The sequence below is a fragment of the Lissotriton vulgaris genome, chromosome 2_1 (genome assembly GCF_964263255.1).
Source record: "Lissotriton vulgaris chromosome 2_1, aLisVul1.2, whole genome shotgun sequence".
Taxonomy (NCBI): Eukaryota; Metazoa; Chordata; class Amphibia; order Caudata; family Salamandridae; genus Lissotriton; species Lissotriton vulgaris.
This window is the reverse complement of record NC_141687.1, coordinates 830,498,681-830,522,523: the sequence shown is the minus strand read 5'-3', so window position 1 is coordinate 830,522,523 and position 23,843 is coordinate 830,498,681. Positions and strand designations below refer to the sequence as shown.

The 23,843-nt window shown below is 47.7% G+C and overlaps 1 protein-coding gene across 1 annotated transcript in view; it reads right to left on the bottom strand.

The window, feature by feature from the left end:
* PCNT (pericentrin) overlaps positions 1–23,843 on the bottom strand; it is a 1,129,672-nt gene that overhangs the window by 581,464 nt on the left and 524,365 nt on the right. Inside the window, exons 22-23 of the mRNA XM_086956243.1 lie at positions 2,282–2,444; positions 1,848–2,054 (exon numbers count right to left, since the gene is read on the bottom strand). Of these exons, the coding sequence (XP_086812369.1) occupies positions 1,848–2,054; positions 2,282–2,444 (370 nt within the window). The remainder of the gene's footprint in view (positions 1–1,847; positions 2,055–2,281; positions 2,445–23,843) is intronic.

The window sequence follows — 23,843 nt, the reverse complement described above, 5'->3', positions numbered from 1 at the left end:
CCCTCGAGGTCTCGTCGCACCTACAGTTCTCAGCTTAGCTGTAGAGGTAGGTAGAGGTCAGAGGTGCCTGGGAAGCCTGGTCTCGTCGTGCTGGTCGGTCGGATTCCTGAGGAAGGACGTGCAGCAAACCGCAGAGTTCTTAGATGGTGCCTGCGGATTCAGGGTGACTACTCCTTAGTCACAAGGGAGAAATCTTAAGAAGAAGTCGAGAGTTCCTTTCGTAGAAAGTAGTTTCAGGATTCAAAGATGATCTAATTTGGAAGGGTCCCCGCTCCTGCCTTTATCCTAAAGAAAGGGGTGGGTACGCGACTAGGTCCTGCCCTAGGGGTGGGACCAGGAAGGGGGGTGGTTACACCCCTCTCCCATGGCGGACTTTCCCCAGGCCATGGGCTGGTGTGCCCCTGGAACTGGTTCTAGCCGGCAGATGCGTAGTGAGCACTGGGGTGCCACTCTGCAGTCACCTTCCTGTAAAGCCCTGCCTACCCAGGATGCACAAAACCCTGTCTGGGATGGTGCTAGCACCGCCCCTGACAGGAAACCCTTTGTCCAAGCTCTCCTCGCTGGAAGGACTCCCAGCAGCAGGAGGTCAGACTCGTGTCTGTGGTGGCAGCATCCATTTTGTGGAGCTGAGGCTTCAGTTAACTTTAACCGGGGTTCACAGTTACATACATGTCGTGTCCCTCTAGAAGGGTGGAATGCTAACCCCGTCGGCAGAATTGGCGAGGGGTTAGTATACCAATTCGTATGACACCTTACTCGACATGTTTTGATAAAGCAATACCAGAGATAGCATTTAACTGCGAGGATTATAATGCACTTAAGAGTATATGGTATAGCGTTATCATGGAACAGCTATTAGGACTTGGTTCCGCAAGCTGCAAACGGGCTCAGCTCATGCCAGAGCACCATTTCACACGATTCCAAGCACTCTGCCTTCAGGATTGTCAAGGCCTGCCATAGGAGTGACTGATAGGAATCTGTGTGTCCATTTTTAGGGTTAGATATAGGTATACTATATCTAAAGCAAAGGGTGAGTACACCACCTTGCCCCAGCTGTCGTGCAGCCAGTTGTGTCAGATTTAGATGGCCATCCAGGGGTGGCATAATACATGCTTCAGCCCCTGGTAGGCCCTGGGTACACCTATGCCCTGAGTTACAGGGTCTGATAAGGTGGCCCAGTCCCAATTGGATAATGCACCTAAGGTACACGTCAATTTAGTGAGAACAGCTAGGCTGTGGGTCTGATTGGCAGGCCCACAGCCAGCGAAAGTCGTAAACCAGTGAAACAAAAGCAAATAATCTGGGTGATCATAGGATTGCAGACCCTACTCTCCTACATAGCTCTTCACGGATTGGCGCATAACTGGCACAGAAAGAAAAGAACGGACGTACGAGCACCTGGGTGGCACCTATAGAGGCACCATAACATCATAACCAACGCTACGGAAGCAGTCACGTGGAGCCAAATGGAGTTACTGGACACCACGTGCTAGGGGTATTGCTCAGCAAAAGTATCCCGATCCAGCCTGACGTCTGGGGAATTCAAAGGTAAGGAATCTGCAGGAAGACGTCTCTATCAGATTTGTCTTTAGGATGATTGAAGGAGGAAACGTTTTTAAAACTAATTTAAGGAGTTTATAGACGGTTGATGTGCCTTTTGGCTTTTAGAAATTAATTTATAAATATACTGAATCTTTAAGAGGATAAAGCATAACAAGAAATTACAATTTGTGCAATTCTAAGTGCACCACAATGTGAAAAACTGCAGGTAGGTCACACAGGAAAATATATATTTAACTGAACAAATCCATTACTGAAGTCAACATTAAAAGGCTGGTTTGGCTTACCAATACTAGAAGAGCCATCAGCCAAAGCAGTCTTCTGTCTCTGCAACACTTCCCGTTCCTCAGCTAGCACAGCCTGTGACTGGGTAAGCTCCTGAAACTCTTCCCGCAATTTCTCCAGTTCCAAAATCACACAAAGCCTGGAATCTTCCTTCTCATTCAAAGCTTCTTCTAAAGCTGCCTTTTCTGCTGCATACCCATCAATAACACCTAAGAAATGTAAGGCAAATATATTTAACATAAGCTAATGGAGAGGAGTGATCCTAAATGATAATTTTCTATCATTCAAGGAACAAAGATGGCATACGAGTCATACGTGCCTACTGGGATTAAGAAACTGGGGATTCCATTAGGTTTTTTTAAAGTTTGTTGTGTAATGTTCTTTAAGCACATGCAGTCAAGACAAACAGTGGAAAGGGCTTCATACAGTTTATTACCTCTTGCTTTGTGCAGTTCCAGTACAAGCTGCTGTTTTTCATGCGATTCTTCATTTAAACGCTGAAGGAGCTCTTGGTGCTGCTTGACCACTTGAGCAGTTTCTTGATTTCTTCGGTTAAACTCCTCCTCAAAGTGGGCCTGGATTTCATGGGTTTGCTCCAACTTAAAAGAAAAGACAAACGGATAGCAATGAACTTTAAGAACTTGGACAACTGCAGTTATAGCCTGTACATGAATGGGAAACCAGACACCCTTCAATTTCCATCATAATGATTCCTGTACTACACCAGGAATCAAAGGGTTTAAATATACAAAGTTTCTTTAATGATGGTCTTTCAGTTAAGATAATCTATACAAAGTCGAAAGTCGTGCAGAACCATTATGGTGGGTGGACCACCAGTAAAATTAGCCAACTAAACTGTAGTGTACAGACATCACACACAAAAAAAGCCCATCCCAGCATCTTAATTTCCTATTTGTGTCATGAAAAATGCCAGATTCACTTAGAAGAATGAACATTTGGAGGGCTGTCGATTTTGGGGAAAAGTAAAATTTTTCATCTTAACATCTAAGGGTTGATTATGTATTTATTATTGTAGCCCTGAGGAAGTCTGTAATTTACGTCAAAGAAGAAACATGCTTTGGCTGGTTACAATCTCATTTGGATGTACAAAAGAATTATGGATAATACTGACAACAATATCGCCCTGGATGTGATGCAAGAGTGAAAATAAAGAGTAAAGCTAAATATGAGCTCATTAGGATATTGGACAATTGCTCTGGATAATTTATTCTTCAATGTCATGTTCTATAATTATGAAAAGATCCAACACAAACTCCAATAAATACTTGGAACTAGCGCTATGCCTGATATTTAAATCATATAGAATTTAAAATAATGATAGCAAACATTTACTCAGCAACAAAGATGAGCAAGATTGATTAAATATTGTCCTATCAACAACATCGCTGTCAACAAATAAAAATACAAAGTTGTTTCTCCAACCCAGCTCCTGTGTACCTCAAGGCTCTATCCTCTCCCCAGCCCTATTTAATCTCTTCATGGAACCCCTCACCACCATGTTGAACGAAGCAGGTGTAAAATACCACCTATACGCGGACGACATACAGCTCTACTGCAAGATCAAATTACCCCAATACCTCTGACAACTGAACACCACACTTAATAATATACAATCATGGCTCAAAACCAACTATCTTAAACTCAACCCCAATAAGACTGAACTACTGCTCTGCTCCCCCAAAAACAATCCTTTGCCTATCCTAGACTGGATCAAGAATCTGGAGATTCTTAACTGCTCTTTCTCAGTCTGACTCCTTTAAATCTATGGGTGTCACCCATGACAAAAACACGCCCATGGAGGAACAGATCAACAACTCTACCAAAGGAGCGCTCTACACACCCAGACATCTCAGGAAAGTAACGTGGTTTATTCCTCCTGATGATCTTAAGACGGTAGTGCAAACTGTGGTCATCTCAAAACTTGACTACGGAAATTCCCTCCTCACAGGAATTCCTAAATGTCACCTGGCGTCCCTTAATGCTGCTCTCCACGCGGCTGCCAGTCTCATCACAGGTACTAAAAAATGTGATCACATCTCTCCTGCCCTCAGTCTTAAATAGCTTCCCATCGATGTAAGATGCTTTTTCAAGACAGCCTGCATCACCCAAAAAGTGGGTCATACAAATACTCCCAAATACCTAGAAACCAGAAATTCAGGAGCTGCAGGAGCCTGAACTCTGAAAAGCTTGAATGCTCTTCTTCTCATTCCCCCCCCAACTTCAAGAAGAAATCATATCAGGCTCGCTCCTTCTCAGGACTGCTCCAAAGATCTGGAACTCGCTAGCCAAAGATTTCTGCAGCAATTTCTCATTCCCCTTCTTCAAACGTGAACTCAAATCTCTACTCCTCAACAACTACCTCAACATGCACACGAACAATTGTTACTTACCTGTAAACAGGTGGTTCTCCACTATTGGTGTCTTTCAAAGATTCACATGCTTGAATATTCCCCGTCGAAGTGTGAGTCCCACAGTAAATAAAATAGCAATAACATACCAATAACATATGTATGTAAATACATAACAAAATATACACTAGAAAGAGTAGTAAATACCCAAACACAATTCATACATAGGAATACATGGTAGAGTGAAAAAACACTTGTAACATATTCGTGTCATTATGCTAGTCCAAACTATAGCCAATCAGGCACCAGCACCTCTCCAGAACCTTCTGCTCAGAGTTCAGTCCCTCAGATTTTCGTAGCACAAGAGTGACAAAAGAGTCTATGAGGAGAAGTGAGCCTCAGAGGAGGTGGGTGGGGTCGCATGTGAATCTATGAAAGACACCAATACTGGAGAACCACCTGTTTACAGGTAAGTACAAATTGTTCTTCTCCAGTATTAGGGTGTCTTTCATAGATTCACATGCTTGAATAGAATAGAGAGCAGTACTAGCCGATAAAGGCCCGAATTGCCATGCAACAGGACGGAAGAAGTCAATGAGACAATAATACAGTCATGCAAGTAATGATAATAATCATATAAAATCATAGTTTGGGAGGGAAGACCGAGGCTCACCTTAGTTAAAAAGATGGCGAAGCACTGCCTGTCCAACTGCTGTATCCGCCTCGTTGATGGCATCCAGGCAGTAGTGTACCGTGAACGTGTGCCTGTTGGACCACGTGGCTGCTCTGCAGATCTGATGAAGCGGCACACCAGCAAACAGGGCAGTAGAGGATGACATCGCCCTGGTGGAATGAGCCCTCACTGAAGATTGTAGAGGCTTGGCCGGTTTTCTGATGGCAGAAGACAATGGCTGAAGAAATCCAACGTGCAATAGTTGGCTTGGTAACAGGACGCCCTTTACGCATGCGTCCATAGGCAATGAACAGTTGATCGGACCTGCAAAAGGGGGCTGTCTTGTTGATGTAAAATTTAAGGCATCTTTTAATGTCCAAAGAGTGCAATCGTTGCTCTGCCGGAGACTGAGGATCGGCAAAGACGTTTTTTAAGAAAACAGGTTCATTAAGATGGAAATCCGTAGGGACCTTAGGTAAAAGGTTGGGTTGGTGCGGAGCACTACACAGTCAGATTTGAATTAGAGAAAAGAAGGTTTAATGGTGAAAGCGTGAATATCACTCACGCGACGTGATGTCAGAGCAAGGGCTACCTTCCAGGTCAAAAACTTTAAGTTCGCCTTGTGGATAGGCTCGAATTGCGCCTTCATCTGTTGGGCCAAGACGACATTGAGGTGCCAAGTTGGAGGAGGATGCCGAATAGGTGGGAACTTCCGGAACAGTTCTTTGAAAAACTGACAAATAACTCTGGGAGAGCAGAGAGAGGAGAGCCATCCTGCCGGAAACAAGAGATTGCCGCCAAGAAAACTCTCAAAGTAGAATGGGAAAGCCCTGATTGAGCCATTTGAAAAAAGAACGGGAGTAGCTGATCTGGAGAGGAATGGATAGGATGGATATTAGCAGCTGGGCACCAATGACAGAACCTCTTCCATTTGAGCTTGTAGGCCTTAATGGTAGACGGAGCTCTGGTCTGAGCGAGAATGTCTCTGCATTCCGGCGAAATATTCAAATAGGCAAATTCAAGGTGCTCAGGTTCCAGGGAGACAATTGCAGAGAGGAGGGGTTCGGATGGCAAATCTGACCCTTGTCCATCGTGAGAAGATCCGATGGAGGATGGGCTCGCACTGGGACAGAAGAATCAGCCCCAAGAACCACGCCGGTCGGGGCCATCTCGGGGCGATCAGGAGAATGTGGCACGGCTGTATCCGCATCTTCAACAGCACGCGAGGCACCAGCGGAATCGGAGGAAAAGCGTAGGTGATTAGATCGCACCAGTTCATCAAAAGGGCATTCCCGCACGACCCGTGGGGGGGGTGCCAACTTGCGTAAGATGGGCATTTCCGGTTCTCCGGGGTTGAAAAGAGATCCAGAGAAGGACGACCCCATCTTTGAAAGACTAGGTCGAGAGTTGGTTGATGTAACTCCCAATCGTGGGTTGACGACGTGGATCTGCTGATGGAATCCGCTAGGATGTTGGAGATGCCCAGCAGATGAACTGCGGTCAGGGTTACCTGGTGACGGAGTGCCCAAGCCCAGATCGACTGAGCCAGCCGAGACAAGAGTGGAGACTTGGTGCCGCCCTGCTTATTGACATAGTGCATACTGGTGGTAGTGTCCGTCTGAATGAGCACCGGCTCCCCCTGAATCACAGGATGGAACGACTTGCGTGCCAGAAAAATGGCCATCAACTCCAGCCTATTGATGTGCCAAGAACGTTGAAGCAGAGTCCATTTGCCTTTGATGGAGGCCTTGAAAGTGTGCACCCCAGCCTTCTAAGGCGGCGGCCGTTGTAAGAGTGAGTTCTGGAGTGGTGGAGAGGAAAGATGTCCCTGTTGCAAGGTTGGATGGCTGCGCCCACTACTTGAAAGCTGCCCTCATGCGAGCGGTTACACTGACTAGGTCGTTGAAGGAACCGGTGACCTGACGCTACTGTACATCTAATTCCTCTTGAATGGGGCGAGTCCGCAGCCTGCAATTTGGGATCAGCGCAATGCATGATGATGCCATCCCCAGAAATTACTTTAAGATCCGGACTAAAACTGACTGTTTTGCACGAATCAGAGACACCAAGCAGAGGATCTTTAGTTGACGCTCTTGTGACACGAATGCCTTGGCAAGCGTTGTGTCCAAAGTGGCTCCTAGAAAATTGCTGCAGGGAGCTGGGTCTACCTGGGACTTGTTGGCATTGATTGAGAGGCCGAGGGAGCGAAACACGTCCTGACAATGGTGAGTGTCCTGAAGCAGCTGGTTGAGAGACTGATTTGAGGAGGCAGTAGTCCAGGTATGGAAATATTTGGACGCTGCAGAGACGCAGGTAAGCCACCACTGCAGCCAATACTTTTGTGAAGACACGAGGGGCGGATCGGTGGCCGAAAGGCAACACTCTGAACTGGAAGTCTCTCTGTTCCACCCGGAAGCTCAAGTACTTGCGATGCCATGGAAGAATTGGAACATGGAAGTAAGCATCCTGGAGGTCAATGGTGGTCATGCAGGCGCCCATGGAGAGAAGACGCAAGATCTCCACAAGTGTAAGCATGAGAAAGGATTGGTATTTGAGATACCTGTTGAGTGCTCGCAAATCCAGGATCGGTCGCCTGTCTGTCTTCTTGAATATGAGGAAAAAACAGGAATATAATCCCTTTCCCCTTTGAGACTTGGGAACCACTACGACGGCACCTTTTTGGATTAGAAGACAAACTTGATGGCAAAGCTCCTTGAGGTGGGGTGGAGGCGGGCCAGACGGTGGAGATGAGGAATCTTGATGAACTCTAGAGCATGGCTCTGCGCTACAATGTCCAGAACCCAGCGGTTTGAGGTGATGGAGGACCACTAAGAAGAGAACAGGGAGATTCGACCTCCAACACTTGGGGGGGAAAAGCAAGTCATTGTTGTTTGGGAGTAGATCCTCTATATAAAGACTTTCCCCTGTAGGATTTCGAAGATTGCTGCCGGATGAACTGCTGTTGGTTGGAAGAGTATCGCTGATTACCCTGGTGGTAGGAGCGATATTGAGTGCTTCCTCCGTGAAAAGTGGAAGAGGTGCTGTGTCCGCGTGCACCACGAAAAGGTTGCTTACGAAACTGTAAAGTCATAAGAGTGAGCAGTATCAGTGTCCTTCTTGAAGGACTGTAATGCCTCATCAACATTCGCCCCAAAAAGCGACTCACCGTCAAACGGCATATCAAGGATTTTAGCCTGTACCTCCTGGCGGAAAGAGGTGGACAGTAACCCACCCTGCCTCTGCAAGACCGCTGCCCCAGCAAGCTGACGAAAGCCTGTACAAGCAAAGTCAACTGAGCAGTCAATAATTTCCTCAGACGTTCTCTCCCGTTCTCTCCCCTTCCTGAAGAATTTTCAAGGCTTCCGCCTTGGAAGCGTCCGGGACGAGGGCCACCAGGGCAGACATGTCCGACCACATCTGGCGGTCGTAGAGGCCTAAAATGGCTAAAGCATTAACCGCCCTCACCGTAGTAGAGGCCATTATGGAAAATGTACGTCCAATAGCGACCCTCCCGATCTGGAGGAGCTGTTATGGGAGAAGTCGGATTTCGGGAATGACGTTGTGCAGCCTGGGTGACCTCTGAGTCAGGCTTTGGCAGGGCAACCAGGCACGCTGGAGATCCAAAGGGCACCTTATATTTTTTCTCAAAGCAGGGCAGTTGCGCCGGTATTGAATTTGGAGTTTGCTTTAACTTCACTTCTTCATTCCAAATGAAATCTATGATGGGTATGGTATGGATTTGTTTGAACGGTTGATTTTTGAAATCGTAGAGGAAACAGTCCTCCTCCCTCTGGACTCTGGGCAGCTTAAAGCGTTGAGCCACTCTATCCATCTGTTGATGGAAACTTGCAATGTCCACCGGAGGAGAATCCCCTGGCATCACCGGAGGAGGGGATGGCGTCTGAATTTGATAGTCGTCCCACTCAGCCATGTGAGTGGCGTCATCATCATCGTGAACTTCACAATTTTCACGTTCTGGAAGGACGTCGTCATAGTCATCAGCATACACTGTAGTGTCTATTTTAACTGACGCCTGAACCTGAGGAGAAGGCGTTGGTGGCTGTGGTAGTGGAACAGCAGCAGGAGCCGCAACAGCTGCAGGAGCATGTGGCATAGGCGAACCCTGTTGAGAATGCACAAAACGCCAGTTGTAGTCCTCCAACATATGCTGGAGATAGAAGATGAGCGACAGAGGCAGTCGCAGTTGGAACCTGCACAGTACGTTCCTCTGCTTAAAAATATTGGTCGTCATCGTCTTCACCATAGTCCTGGCATTTGATAATTAAGTTGAAGGACTGCGTGGCACTCTGAAGGAATCATCCACATCATTGTCTGAATCGGAGTCCTGCTCAGAACCCGTGGCAAACAAGGGCAAGGGAGGCTGTGGATCACTTGGGATGGACAGCTGGTCAACTGGCCGCTTGCGACGTTGGTGCAGGGGGTCGACGGTGGATGAGCCAGACCCAGAGGAAGAAAACGGCACCAAAGGCAAAGAAGCAAAAGAAGATGGATTCGGCGTCGACGAGGTAGTCGACGGTGTAGACGACTATGATGGCATAGGCGTCGACGGAGTCGCAGCAGAAGGATCCACCGACCATAGTCGACGGTACAGACGTCGACAAAGTCGTCGTCTATGAAGCCGCCGTCGACGGAGCAGTCGTCTACGGGGCCGACGACGAAGATTTAAGAACTTTCATCGACGATGATTTAGCTGACGACTATATAGATTTCTTCGTCGACGACGAAGCAGTAGGTATCGTCGACTGAACAGTCTTAAAGCTGAGGGATACCTTCATCGACATGGATGAAGTCGATATTGCCGTAGTCAACCATCCGGAGGCAGATGTTGTCGTCACTGTCGCCGACGATCCAGAGGCAGATGTCATCACTGTCGCCGTCGACGATCCGGAGACGGCAGAGCTCGTCGTCGGGACGATCGTCGACGATAAAACATGTTTCTGAGCAGAAACATGATGGGAAGCAGAAGGGACGCCTGAGAGCCAGGTCTTGTGGGCGTGGACGTAGCAAGAGGTGGTGAAGACACCGCAGGAGCCACAATTTGGAGGCTGCTTTTGAAGGTCCAGACACCAGGCTTTCTTCGTCTGAAAGTGCGGAATCCTTATCCTTAAGTCTTTGAAGCCATAGGAGGAGACTGCCTTCTCTGTCCTAAGGGTCTTTGTAGAGAAGGTTATACAAAATTTGCATTTACCAACCTCATGGTCGGGATAAAGACAGTAAATGCACTTCTTGTGGGGGCCCTCTGAGTAAAGACTTAGTTTCGCACAAGAAGAACAAGGTCTAAATAAAGACTTCTTACTTGAAGACATGCTGGAATTCACAGGAAAACTTGAAGTTGAGAAAACTGAGCAGAGCTCAGGGAGACTCCCTTCACACGACAAGTGGTAGGAAATCTGAGGGACTGAGCTCTGAGGAGAAGGTTCTGGAGAGGTGCTGGCGCCTGATTGGCTATAGTTTGGACTAGCATAATTACAGGAATATGTGACAGGCGCTTTTTCTCTCTACCATGTATTCCTATGTAGGAATTGTGTTTGGGTAATTACTACTTTTTCTAGTGTATATTTTATATGTTATGTATTTACATACATATGTTATTGGTATGTTATTGCTATTTTATTTACCGTGGGACTCCCACTTCGACGACGGGGAGTATTCAAGAATGTGAATCTATGAAAGACACCCTAATACTGGAGAAAAAATTTTCTGTTTCCTGAGTTGATTAATGCCTTCTAGATGGTCTAATGACTTGCTGAATCTCCTTTTTATTCCCGATTATGTTCTCCCCCATGTGCCCTATGCTTATACTTTGTGACTTTATAACCACATAGTGATGTACCATCTTATGACTGACATTATGATTGTGAGAAGTTGGCCTGATATATGGTGCTCACTAGTTCTAGTGATCATCTCGCACCAGTCCAAACAACCCTTATGGTGATGGTTGTAAGTCAACCTTATAGACTAGCTATCCTAGAGGTAGCGTGGACAGAACAGTCTTAGGCTAAAAGACTCTTGAGGGCGTTTAAAGCCAGCTGTTTTACCATATGAAACCCCTTGAATACCAAATGAAAGGACACCACACAGGATATATATAAAATATATATGTATTTATTCACTAACACACTCTCTGAACTCTTTATGAGGTCAGAGGCAAAAGCACATAACAAGTTACTCTTAGAAATACTTTAAATAGCACAATTTAAAGTTAGGCCCTAGGGGCGCGTAAAATCATATACTAAGTAAGTGGTATAAGAACCATGACTTGTGAAAAGGAAAGGCCTAGGGAATCGTTGGGGCTACACTATCTGACCCTTAGGTTGGAGTAGGAGGCCCACAGGCGGCGCGGGCAGGGTCTGTACACTCACGCGTGAGTCAATAGAAAGTCAATGGAAACCTAAACGGTAAGTAATTGAAGATTTAGGACACTTCCGGTTTAACTAGGAGGATACAACTAACAAAACTAGACACAAGGATAGTCAATCCCTACAGGAGCACCGAAGTACTCGCGTTACCTCTCCCACGGGCTGCCGGTGCATAGGTGTCAAAGTGTGTCGGGTTTTCTCGTCGTTGTAGGAGAGTAGGGTCTGCAATCCTATGATCACCTCAGATTTTTGCTTTTTTGCTTCACTGGTTTACGACGTCTCTGGCTGTGGGCCTGCTAATCAGACCCACAGTTTTGCTGTTCTCTCACTAAATTGACACGTGTACCTTAGGTGCATTTACCAATTGGTAATGGGCCACCTTATCAGACCCTGTAACTCAGGGCATAGGTGTACCCAGGGCCTACCAGGGGCTGCAGCATGTATTATGCCACCCCTGGCTGGCCAATCTAAATCTGACACAACTGGCTGCACGACAGCTGGGGCAAGGTGGTGTAATCACCCTTTGCTTTAGATATAGTATACCTATATCGAACCCTAAAATGGACACAGATTCCTATCAGTCACTCCTATGGCAGGCCTTGACAATCCTGAAGGCAGAGTGCTTGGAATCGAGTGAGATGATGCTCTGGCATGAGCTGAGCCCGTTTGCAGCTTGCGGAACCAAGTCCTAATAGCTGTTCCATGATAATGCATACCATATACTCTTAAGTAAATTATAATCCTCGCGGTTATATGCTATCTTTGGTATCGCTTTATCAAAACATGTCGAGTAAGGTGTCATACGAATTGGAATACTAACCCCTCGCCAATTCTGGCGACGGGGTTAGCATTCCACCCTTCTAGAGGGACACGACATGTATGTAACTGTGAACCCCGGTTAAAGTTTAACTCAAGCCTCAGCATCACAAAATGGATGCTGCCACCACAGACACAAGTCTGACCCCCTGCAGCTGGGAGTCCTTCCAGCGAGGGGAGCTTGGACAAAGGGTTTCCTGTCAGGGGCGGTGCTAGCACCATCCCAGACAGGGTTTTGTGTATCCTGGGTAGGCAGGGCTTTAGAGGAAGGTGACTGCAAGTGGCTCCCCGGTGCTCATTATGCATCTGCCGGCTAGAACCAGTTCCAGGGGCACACCAGCCCCTGAGCTGGGGAAAGTCCGGCATGGGAGAGGGGTGTAACCACCCCCCTTCCTGGTCCCACCCATGGGCAGGACCTAGTCGCGTGCCAGCCCCTTTTCCTAGTATAAAGATAGGAGCGGGCCCCCTTCCAAATTAGATCATCTTTGAATCAAGAAACTACTTTCTACGAAAGGAACTCTCGACTTCTTCTCAAGATTTCTCCCTTGTGGCTAAGGAGTAGTCAGCCTGCACCCGCAGGCACCATCTAAGAACACTGCGGTTTGCTGCACGTCCTTCCTCCGGAATCCGACTGACCAGCATGACGAGACCCGGCTTCCCTGGCACCTCTGACCTCTACCTACCTCTACAGCTAAGCTGAGAATCGTAGGTGCGACGAGACCTCGAGGGACCGGCCATCATCAGAACTGCACGACTTCTATCCAGCACGACCGCCGAGGGATCCTCGTGTGAGTGCTTTGGGGTCCGAGAAGCCCCAACCCTGAGCAGCTCCAGCACCGAAGTCCAGCCCTCCAGCATCCACCAGATCTGCGTGGGGCCCTTCTGCTTTTTGCTGCTCACCGCGTTGTCTGGCTACTAGCCCGCTGGCTTGTGGCCTTCCCGACGACTACCGACTACTTCAACACTGCTAGTCTGGTTGCTCCAGACTGGCCCTTGCTCCCTTCCAAAAGAGGAGCACCCCGGACCCTCCTGGTCCACTCCAGACGCCATTTTGAGTCCACCGCGTGGGCTTGAATTTGCCAAGACTTGTTGCCCCAATCCTGGGTCCAGCGACGTCGACAGCAGCAACCATCGTGGGACAGCTCGCACCTCCATCCTGGTCGCCGACAACGCCTCCTGGTTCGTGAGACTGCAGAGCCCAGCGTCGCCCACTCACCTGGTCGAGGTGACTTCAGCCGGTGCCATCCTGGTGCCCATCTAATCACTGGCTAGTGATTCAGAACTTGGTCCCCTCTGCTTACAGGTGTCTTCCATCTTCGATCCAGGCTTGGATCCACCGAACAATCTTCACTGGTCGCCTGCCAGCAACAACTTCTTTCAGGCTCCATAGACTGCAACGAGGATTCCCGACGTCTTTCCAGACCTATGCAGCCGCAGCCCCTGAGCTAGGTAACTTGGGCATTTCGGTGCCCCAGCATAGCCTCACTATCCAAGGGTCCAGATCCTTTTTCGTTTTCAGCCTAACTAGTCGGGTTCGCCCGAGAACACTAACTTTGCTTTTACTAGCTTCCATAGACTTTGTCCCGCATCCCGCGTGAGAGTGCACACTCTGCACCCGAGTCCCCTAGGCCTCCTACTAGTAATCTGAAGGTTCAGTAACGTAGTCCGAGCGATTCCAAAGCCTATTAGTACAGTACTTACCTGCTAGTAAATTCGCATTCCACTTTTGTAGTATATGGTTTTCCGTGCCCCTCGGGCATTTGTGTAAATTGTGCAACTTAAAGTATTTTCGTAAGAGTTTTGTTGTGTGCTTAGTACCCTGTCCTCATAAAGAGTACAGGGCTGTTGTGATCTAAATAAATACACTGTTTATTTTCATAACACTTGTGTGGTGTCCTTTCACTTGGTGTTCAAGGGGTATATGTGATGGTATAACAGCTGGCTTAACACGCCCTCTAGAGTTTAGCCCGAAGACTGCTCATATCCATGCTACTAGGATAGCTGGTCTATAAGGTTGACTTACAACCAATCAATAAGGGTTGTTTGGACTGATACAAAGTGCTCACTAGAATAGTGAACATTCCACTCTGAACAACCACGATACTATGCAGCTTCTCACGGACCTTTCAGCTGCAGGCCTAATGCAACTAATAAACTCCCCTACGCATCAGGCAGGCCACACATTAGATGGTATCTTTACTAATAGTCCTCTTGTAAATGTCACCCAAATAATTCCACTCATCTGGACAGACCATTCAGCCATTTGCTTCACAGTGCAAACAAACCCCACCAAACCGAGCTTCACTGCACCAGCTTGTTCAACCTACAGAGACTGGAAAAATATCAATACAACTCAATTAGCAGAGATGATGCAGGATAATCATATTCCTAATGAGCATGACCCTACTAAAGCATCCTCTAACTACCTGACAAACTTAGATATGGCCTGTAATAAGCTAGCCCCGCTCAAATCATCACACCGGAACAGGAAAATACCTTCAGCCCCATGGTTCACTGAGGCCCTACGCATGCAGAAACAATACTGCAGGAACCTTGAAAGACAGTGGCGTCGCAATTATAGTCCTGCAGACAAAATGAACTATAAAAATGCCCTCTCCATCTACAAAAGATTGATAACCACTGAGAAAAGCCATTACTTTACCACGCAAATCAATCAGGCAAAGAACTTGGCAGGAGAACTATTCAGGGTAGTTACTACTCTATCCAACCCCCCTACGCCGCCCCTAGAAGGCTCTAAGTCACTGGCAGATGCCTTGGCCAGCTTCTTCGAGGAAAAAGTCAGCTCCATTTTCCATACTTTCTCTCACTCTGCCCCCCTTCCATCTCCGATGGCACTCCTTACGGGCACTCAGCCCACCTTATTATCTTTCAACCCCGTTGATCAGGATCACATTCAACGCCTGGTAGCCAGCACTAAATCCGGATCCCCCCTTGATCCATGCCCCCCTTCTATTCTGAACCTCATCCCGGAAGCAATCTCCCCCCCGTTGTCTACCATCTGCAACGCTATGTTCTCAACAGGTATATACCCCTCAGTCTGGAAAGAGGCTATCATAAAGCCACTGCTGAAAAAACCAACGCTAGACCCTCTCCTCCCTGCAAGCTACAGACCCATCGCCTGTCTCCCATTCCCAGCAAAGATTTTCGAAAAGTCCATGAACATTCAACTTTCGAAATTCATTAACGACAACAATTTGCTTGATGACACCCAGTTTGGTTTTAGACAAGGACACGGGACAGAAACAGCACTACTGAAAGTCGCAGACGAAATCAGAACAACCATGGACAAGGGAGGGGTGGCTGTCCTGATACTCCTAGATCTCTCCGCTGCGTTTGACGTGGTCGATCATGTCACTCTGATCGACCGTGTCTCAGCTCTGGGAATAGGAGGTACAGCCAAAGATCTGATTGCCTCATTCCTCGCCAATCGTCCCCAGACTGTCAAAATGGGCAATTTCACCTCCCAGACCTTCACTCCCCTGCGGTGTTCCTCAGGGCTCCTCGCTAAGTCCGACGCTTTTTAATATCTATGTATCGGACTTAGCGAGGGTGATAAAATCCTATGGAATTGCCCTTACCACGTACGCCGATGACACGCAACTAGTACTATCGGTGTACAACAACGGAGCAAGCGTTGCAGGCAATTTTCAGGAGGGAATGAAGGCGATAAGCTCCTGGATGTCATCAAACTGCCTCAAACTTAACTCCGACAAAACGGAGGTGATGACGTTCGGGAGCTTACGGCCAGCATGGTCCCCACAATGGTGGCCACCTGAGTTGGGATCCCCCCCCCCCCAACCAGTGGTAAAGGTCCGCAACCTAGGAGTCACCTTTGATAATAAGCTGACTTTCCACCATCACGCCAATGCCGTTGTATCATCTGCCTTTCACACCTTCAAAAAAAATCAAGAAACTCCTTCCTTACCTACCACAGTCAGCCGGCAAAACACTTATCAGCACCTTAGTCTTTTCAAGAACGGACTACTGCAACTCACTTCTTCTGAATGCTCAGGAAGGGGTTCTCAACAAACTCCAGACCGTGCAAAACGCGGCGGCTAGAACCTTACTTTCTATTCCTAAATTCACATCCACCTCCCATCACATCAAAAAGCTCCATTGTCTCCCAATCAGGAGTCAAATAAAATTTAAGGCTCTGTGTATAGCCTATAAGACCCTTAATAACTCAGGGCCAAAGTTCCTAAGAGAAGCTCTTCGACCAGTGGAGCAACGCAGGACTCTTCGATCCTCCGCAGCCTTCTTGCTGAACGTCCCTCGGACAAAAAAGGCCACCTGGTGAGACAGGTGCTTCACTACAGCCACAGCTAAATTGTGGAACACCCTCCCACTCCATATCAAATCCGCTCCCATGCTTCTTAAATTCCGAAAAAGCCTCAAAACATGGCTCTTCTCTTCCTCCTAACTCCCCGCCATACTTTAGGGAGCTCTGTGATCACCAGCGCCGAGACACCCGTATGGGTATTTGTGCGCTTTAAAAATTGCAAAAATAAAATAAAATAAATAAAATAAAATAACATTATATATCAGGCCAACTTCTCACAGTCGTTTCCTATTGAGCCTTGGAAGAAGATGCTGCAGGCGACCAGAAGGAAGATGCCGGGTGGATCGGAGTTGAAGACCTGAAAGCAGAGGGGACAGAGTCTAGGTCACTTAGCCAGTGACCGGGTGGAACCAGGAAGGAACCAGACATCGTCAAGGAGCAATCAGGTGCTGTCGTGAAGCTGGTCTTTGCAGTCACGCGGACCAGGAGGCGTCGAGGATGACCAGGTGCTTGAGAGGAGCTGTCCCACCAAGGTTCTCGCAGATCGAGGGGTCGACTTCAAGATCGGAGCCAACAAGCCTAAGCAAAGGCAACCCACGCAGGATACAGAAAAGGCTTCTGGTGCAGATCAGGAGGGTCTGAGGTACTTCACCTTTTCAGGGAAGCAAGGGCCAGTCTGGAGCAACCAGGCCAGCGAAGGATTTTCAAAAGGATCGTCGCCACCGGGCTACTAGCCAACTGGCCAGCAAACGGACAACGCATCGAGCAGAACACAAGCAGAAGGGTCCCACGCAGATCTCGTGGAGTGTGGAGGGCTGGTCTTCGGTGCAGGTGGAGCTCGGTGTCGGGGTGTCTCAGTCCCCAGTGCACAGCTTCGAGGATACCTCAGGAGCTGCGCTGTTAGCAAGTTGCAGGCTTTCCAAGATGTCCGGTCCCACGTGTCTTGATACCTTCCACAGTGCTCAGCTGTGCTGGAGTCGTGCAGCGGGGTCAAGGAGGTCTGGGAGTCTGGATCTTGTCAGGCTCTGCGCTCGGGTTCTGGCGGGAACGGGACAAAGCAAGCCGTCGAATAGCTGGATGGTGCCTGGTTGCCCAGGGTGGTCACTCCTTGGCCACAAGGGAGATTCTTCAGTCTTCAGCTCAGGTAAATGTCAAAGGGTCCAGAGTTTTGTTTCAAGTCGATTTCAGGATTAATCTAAAGTTTCCTGGGTCAGCTCCTACCTTTATACAACTAAAGGGGGCTGGTTTACTCACTAGGTCCCTCCTATGGGTGGGACCAGGAAGCAGGGTGGTTACACCCCCTTTCCTTTGTCCAGTTTCGCGCCAGAGCTGGGGCTGGAGTACCCCAGCAACCGGTTTGAACTGGGGTATGCATGGAGCACCTAGTGTGCTCCAGGCAGTGTCTGTTTCTTTTCAGTCCCAGTCCAATACACAAACTTCTGTCTGGGGTGGTGCTCGCACCTCTCCAGGCAGGAAACCTATTGTCCAAACCTCCGTGACTGGAAGGACTCCCAGCAGCAGGAGGTCAGACTTGTGTAGGGCAGCAGCATCCATTTTGTGAAGCTGGGGCGCTGGTTAATTTAAACCGGGATAGTAGGAACTAACATGTCTTCTCCCTCTACAAGGGTGGAATGCTACCCCTGTCGCCAGAATTGGCGAGGGGATAGTATTCCAAAGTGTATGACACCTTACACGACATGTTTTGATAAAGCCAAACCAGAGGTAGCATTAACCGCGAGGATTATAATGCACTTAAGAGTATAGGGTATGGCGTTATCATAGAACAGCTATCAGGACATGGTTCCGCAAGCTGCAGACAGGCTCAGCTCATGCTAGAGCACCATCTCACACATAACCAAGCACTCTGCCTTCAGGATTGTTAAGGCCTGCCATAGGAGTGACTTATAGGTAACTATGTGTCTATATGTAGTAGGTATAGAAATATTACACCTAAGCAAGGGGTGATTACACGACCTTGCCCCAGCTGAATGATCAGCCAGTTATGTCTATTTGAGTGGCCAGCCAGGGGTGGCATAATACATGCTGCAGCCCCTGGTAGGCCTTGGTTGCACCTATGCCCTGAGTACCAAGGGTACACTTAGTAAAGGGGCTGACAAGGTGAACAAATTCCCAATTGTGGTTGTACCTAGGGTACATGTTAAATTTAGAGAGTGCATCTGTGCTGTGGGGGTCTCATTAGCAGCCCACAGTCACATCTAAGTCAAAAACCAGTAAAGCAAAAAGTGGGGGTGACCATAGGAAGCAGACCCTACTCTCCTACAATGATGACATTCTTATAGCTCTTGTAAACTTGTTTCTTTAACCTGTAAAGCACTATGTTACCCCCAGGTCCAGCTAGCGCAATATAAAACAAAATAAATAAGCATGCCGGTAGGATTATGAGCATATTTAAGTGCTTTACTGTGCGGACTTTAAAAGTCATTGCATGTTAAATAGACATTGGCATTCTGGTTAATTTTTCACTTCCTGTATATTTGTTCATACTTGGAGTGGGGTGTGTGCTGTTTTTAACAGGATAGCTTTACATGCAATCTGTGCACTATATAATCGTCATTATGCTCAGGGAATTCTCAGAAAATCTCAATCCACATACAAAACTACAGGTACACATGATTTAATAATTCTCTGGTCTTGCTCCCTGCACTTCTTCCACTCCAGTTTGCCCTCTCAAAGGGATGAGAGCAGAACTCAACCTCTAAGATCGAGTAGGAGCAAAGGAGTCAAAAGCAATGGCATGTGGAGAAAGAACCTCTATGTCCTTAGAATTAGTCAAAACTGTGTGGCTATCCAGGGGCAGAAAAGGGTTGAAATAACAGGGCCACTGCCCGGTCATCTACTTCCGCTAAAAACAAGACCTATTTTGTTCTTTCCCTCACAATTGGAGGAAGAGAGGGAAAGACAAAAGTCTACAATGGTTGCTATTGGGGAAAGTGCAAGACTTATTCAGGGGACGAAGAACCAAATGGGAGGCTGTTAGAAGGAAAGCTAGAGAAATGTACGGAGACACCCACTTATCCATAGCCACTCCTAAGCTTGCCAAGCTTTCAAGAAGGCAGGCAGCAAAAGATAGGTCTATTGTTTTAATCATAGCTGCTGCAACCAAAAACTGCACCATTCTTCTGAGGAGACATTAGATGTAGAAGGGAGTACAGTGGCAGGACCAAACGCCAGCACCGACTGCAATGGAGACCAGGAGCTCAACATCCAGAGGGAGACGAGTCTGATCGTCAATCTATCAAACAGAATCCTTTCTTCAACAGAGAAAAGTGTTTTGGAAAAAGGCCTTGGATTTGTCCCCACTCCAACCCCTGATACTTTCCAGGAAATGATTGAACTCAAACAGTTTTTCAGGAAAATACGCCTTCGAGCCTTCTTTGACAATCGACCTGAACCCCCTAGCGAAGACACAGGCCTGAGGAAACCTTCCACCTTCACCTCCTCTGATGGGATGATACCACCTGAAGTCCTGACTTTTGAGAGAGCGGTCCTTAGAAGCATGCGGAACAAACCAACCATCAAACCTTTCCATAATTTATCTACTGCGGAAAGACTAGCATCCATTTCCTTGGGCAAGGATGACTCCATTGTCATTAAGCAGGCAGATAAAGGGGGAGCCACGGTCATACAAAATTACGACGATTATGACCGTGAATGTAGACGCCAATTGGCAAATACGACACATTACAGACCTCTTATTGAGGACCCTACCAAACGACTGACTACGACCATCATGGCTCTTGTCATTGAAGCTGAGACAAATGAGTGGATCAGCAAGAAGGAAGCAGAATTCCGGGTGACAACGGACCCGGTCACACCTTATTTTTACACCCTCCCCAAAATACACAAGGGCACCACTCCAGTCCCGGGGAGACCTATCGTATCCGGTATCGGTTCGGTGTTGGAGGCTCTGTCCCAATTCTGTGAAGCCTTTTTTCAACCTTTGGTGAAACTAATCCCTTCTTATTTACAAGATACCAGAGACGTCCTGCGTCTGATCGATGACATGGATGGAAGAGAAGACATCGACCTTCTCCTGACCCTAGACGTGGAAGCGTTGTATACGAATATTCCACAACAAGCCACGCTAGAGGCGGTCGACTCACTGATGCGACAAGAAGAATGGGTGTCCCCCACCCCTATAGCCTTCATTATGGAGTTGGCACACATTGCCCTCACTGAGAATTTTTTCAGATACGAATCCAGTCTATACCATCAGGTCCGTGGAACCTCGATGGGCTCGACCTTTGCGCCGAGCCTAGCATGCATTTATATGGCCTCGTTCGAGAAGAACTGTATCTACCCTCCAGAACACAACCCGTTTCGAGAAAATCTTACCTGTTGGGGTCGATATATCGATGACATTTTGGTGTTCTGGAAGGGTGACCGACCAACTTGCGAGGCTTTCTGCGTCTGGATCAATCAACAAGACCCATTCTTAAAATTCACGGGCACTATTTCTGAAACGTCTATACCATTTTTAGATCTAACCATCTGCTTGGATCCGACGACGATCAGCACCACCCTCTTCAAAAAGGATACTGACAGGAACAGTTTACTCCCTTAGAACAGCCACCACACCAGGGCCCTGAGGGATAATTTACCCTTCGGCAATTCCTCCGCTTACGGAGAAACTGCAGCTCCATCAAAAACTTTAAGCAAGAAGCTAAGACTCTGCAACACAAGCTCCAGGATAGGGGATACCCTACACGACTGTTAAAAACATCATTCAAAAGAGCCTTAAATAACAACAGAGAGTCCTTACTTGAAGTTCATCCCAAAGAGCAAGATGACACTATTACATGCGTGACCTCTTTCACCAAGCACTCAACGTTCATAAAAAAGACTGAACTCACACTGGGGCATTCTAAATTCCGCAGGGATGGAACTACCGCGCCCACGCTTTGCATTCAAAAGGACAGCGAACCTAAAAGACACGCTGATCCATACCCGCCCCAAGAAAATGAGCACTCAACCAGTCAAGACCCTCTGGGACCTCCCACCGGTCACTGGGCATTACCGCTGTGGCTCCTGCGTTGTATGCCCCCAGACCATCTAGGGAAAAACCATCGAACTCCAAAGAGACTTCACATGGACAATTAATAGACACACCAATTGTAATAGTTCAATGTGTATCTATGTTCTTATGTGCCCTTGTAAGATGCTCTACATTGGGATGACGATGCGCTCTGTGAAACAGCGCATTATGGAGCACAATAGCAATATCCGCTGCCTCAAAACACACCAAACTCTATGAACACTGCAAAGAGCACAACCACTCTACAGAGAGTATGCGGTGGACTGTCCTTGAATGTCAACCAGCAATAATTAATTGAATTGAATTAATTAATTAATTAATTAATTAAATTAATTGTGTGCTTATATAGCGCAGGAATCACTCCCGAAGGGGTACCTCCGCGCTTCGACCGCTGCGAAACCCTTCCTGGCCTCCCTGAGAGATGGTCCCTTAATGTTATGTTATGTTATGTTATCTATTTTTTATATAGCGCACGGATGCCGCAGCTAAGAGGCGTCCCGGCGCTTGGAGATCTGAATAACACAACACGATTAAGAAGGCTAGACAAGAGACAAACTAAACTGTGGAGATGAGAAAAGTCTTCAAGGTCTTCCTAAAAAGAAGCAGATCTGAAATTGAGCGGAGTGGAGCTGGAAGAGAATTCCAAAGAGCAGCCGCCAGCACTGAAAACGAGCGACCACCCACTCTAGCCCTTTTAAAGCGAGGCACTATGGCGAGATTTAGTCCGGCAGAGCGAAGAGCTCTAGCAGGAGCATAGTGCAGAATAGTCTGTGCAAGGATCGGGGGAGAGGCTAGGTTGAGGATTTTAAAAGTTAAGCAGAGGGCTTTAAACTTAACTCTTTGCTCAATCGGAAGCCAATGAAGATTGCGGATGGTTTGGCGAGCTGAGACAAATTTCGGGAGGCCGACAAGCATCCTAGCCGCCGCGTTCTGAACCCTCTGAAGACGGGACAGTTCGGCCTGATTTAAGCCCAGAAACAGAGAGTTGGCATAGTCCAGTCTGGTAAGAACCAGAGCCTGGACCATAATCTGTCTTGTCTCAGCATCGAAAAATTTAAAAATGGGTCTCAGACCATGCAAAGTACCAAAACATGCGCCAGCCACGCGTTTGGTATGGGAAATAAATGAAAGCTTGTCATCGAACCACACCCCAAGGTTTCTGACTTCACTCACAGGGGTAGGCACAGGGCCAAGATCAATAGGCCACCATTGATCTCCCCATAGACCACTTTCCTTACCGAAAATAATGACCTCGGTCTTAGAGGCATTTAGTTGTAATCGGTTGTCCGCCATCCAGCCAGAAACAGCTTTTAACGCTGACTGGAAGGTGGAGGCGTCCATGTTGGAGTCTCCATTTAGTGCCACCGCCAGCTGCGTGTCATCGGCGTATGACACTAAGGAAAGACCAAAACTGTGGGCTACCTCCGCCAAAGGCTGAACATACAAATTAAATAAAGTGGGGCTAAGAGCCGAACCTTGGGGAACACCCTGAAGAATAGGACGTGACGCAGAAACAAAAGGGGGGGTGGACACTTTAAAACCTCGATCCTTAAGAAAAGAGCGGAACCACTCGAGTGCCGTCTCTCCGACTCCAGCCTCCATCAGACGATGTAATAAAATCTGATGGGACACCGTGTCGAAAGCGGCACTGAGATCTAAAAGGATCAGTGCCGCCGTCTGACCCTGATCCAACATCTTCCTTATGTGTTCCACCACAGCCAAGAGAGCTGTTTCGGTGCTATGACCTGCACGGAATCCATTCTGGGAAATATCCAGTAGATTCGTTTCTTGCAGGTAAGCAGATAGAATGCGGTTAGCATGAGCTTCCGCTAGCTTGGCTGGCCAAGGAAGAAGGGAAATGGGCCGGTAGTGTTCTGGTTTAGTCGGATCGAGGGTAGGTTTCTTAAGGATCGGAATGACCATAGCCTGCTTCCAGGCCTTGGGAACACTGCCGGAGCTGAAAGATATGTTGATGAGATCATGAAGGGCAGGATAGCAGCATTCAGCAAGTTCCCGGAATTGAGCGGGTCGCAAAGGATCATCCGGAGAACCGGATTTGACTTTAGTTGTCAGAGCTAAAAACTCATCCCAAGTCGGACTAGGGATGGTTATCAATGATTTTGGGGCCATAGATGTAGGCATTTCCTCCCTGATGGGAAGCTGAGAAAATGACCTGTAGATGGCCTCCACCTTTTCAACAAAAAACGAGGCTAAATCCTCGCAATGCGCCAAGGAGGGCTCAATAGTAACAGTGTCCGTCCTCTTACTGGTAAGGTCCTTACATACCCTAAAGATGACCTTAGAGGGGTTTGTACTATTTTTTTATCTCCTTGGGTATCTCCAGGGTGAGACCAGGCATCCCCGGCGGTCTGGTGGGGCCGTTAGTGAAGATGAGGCAAGCTAG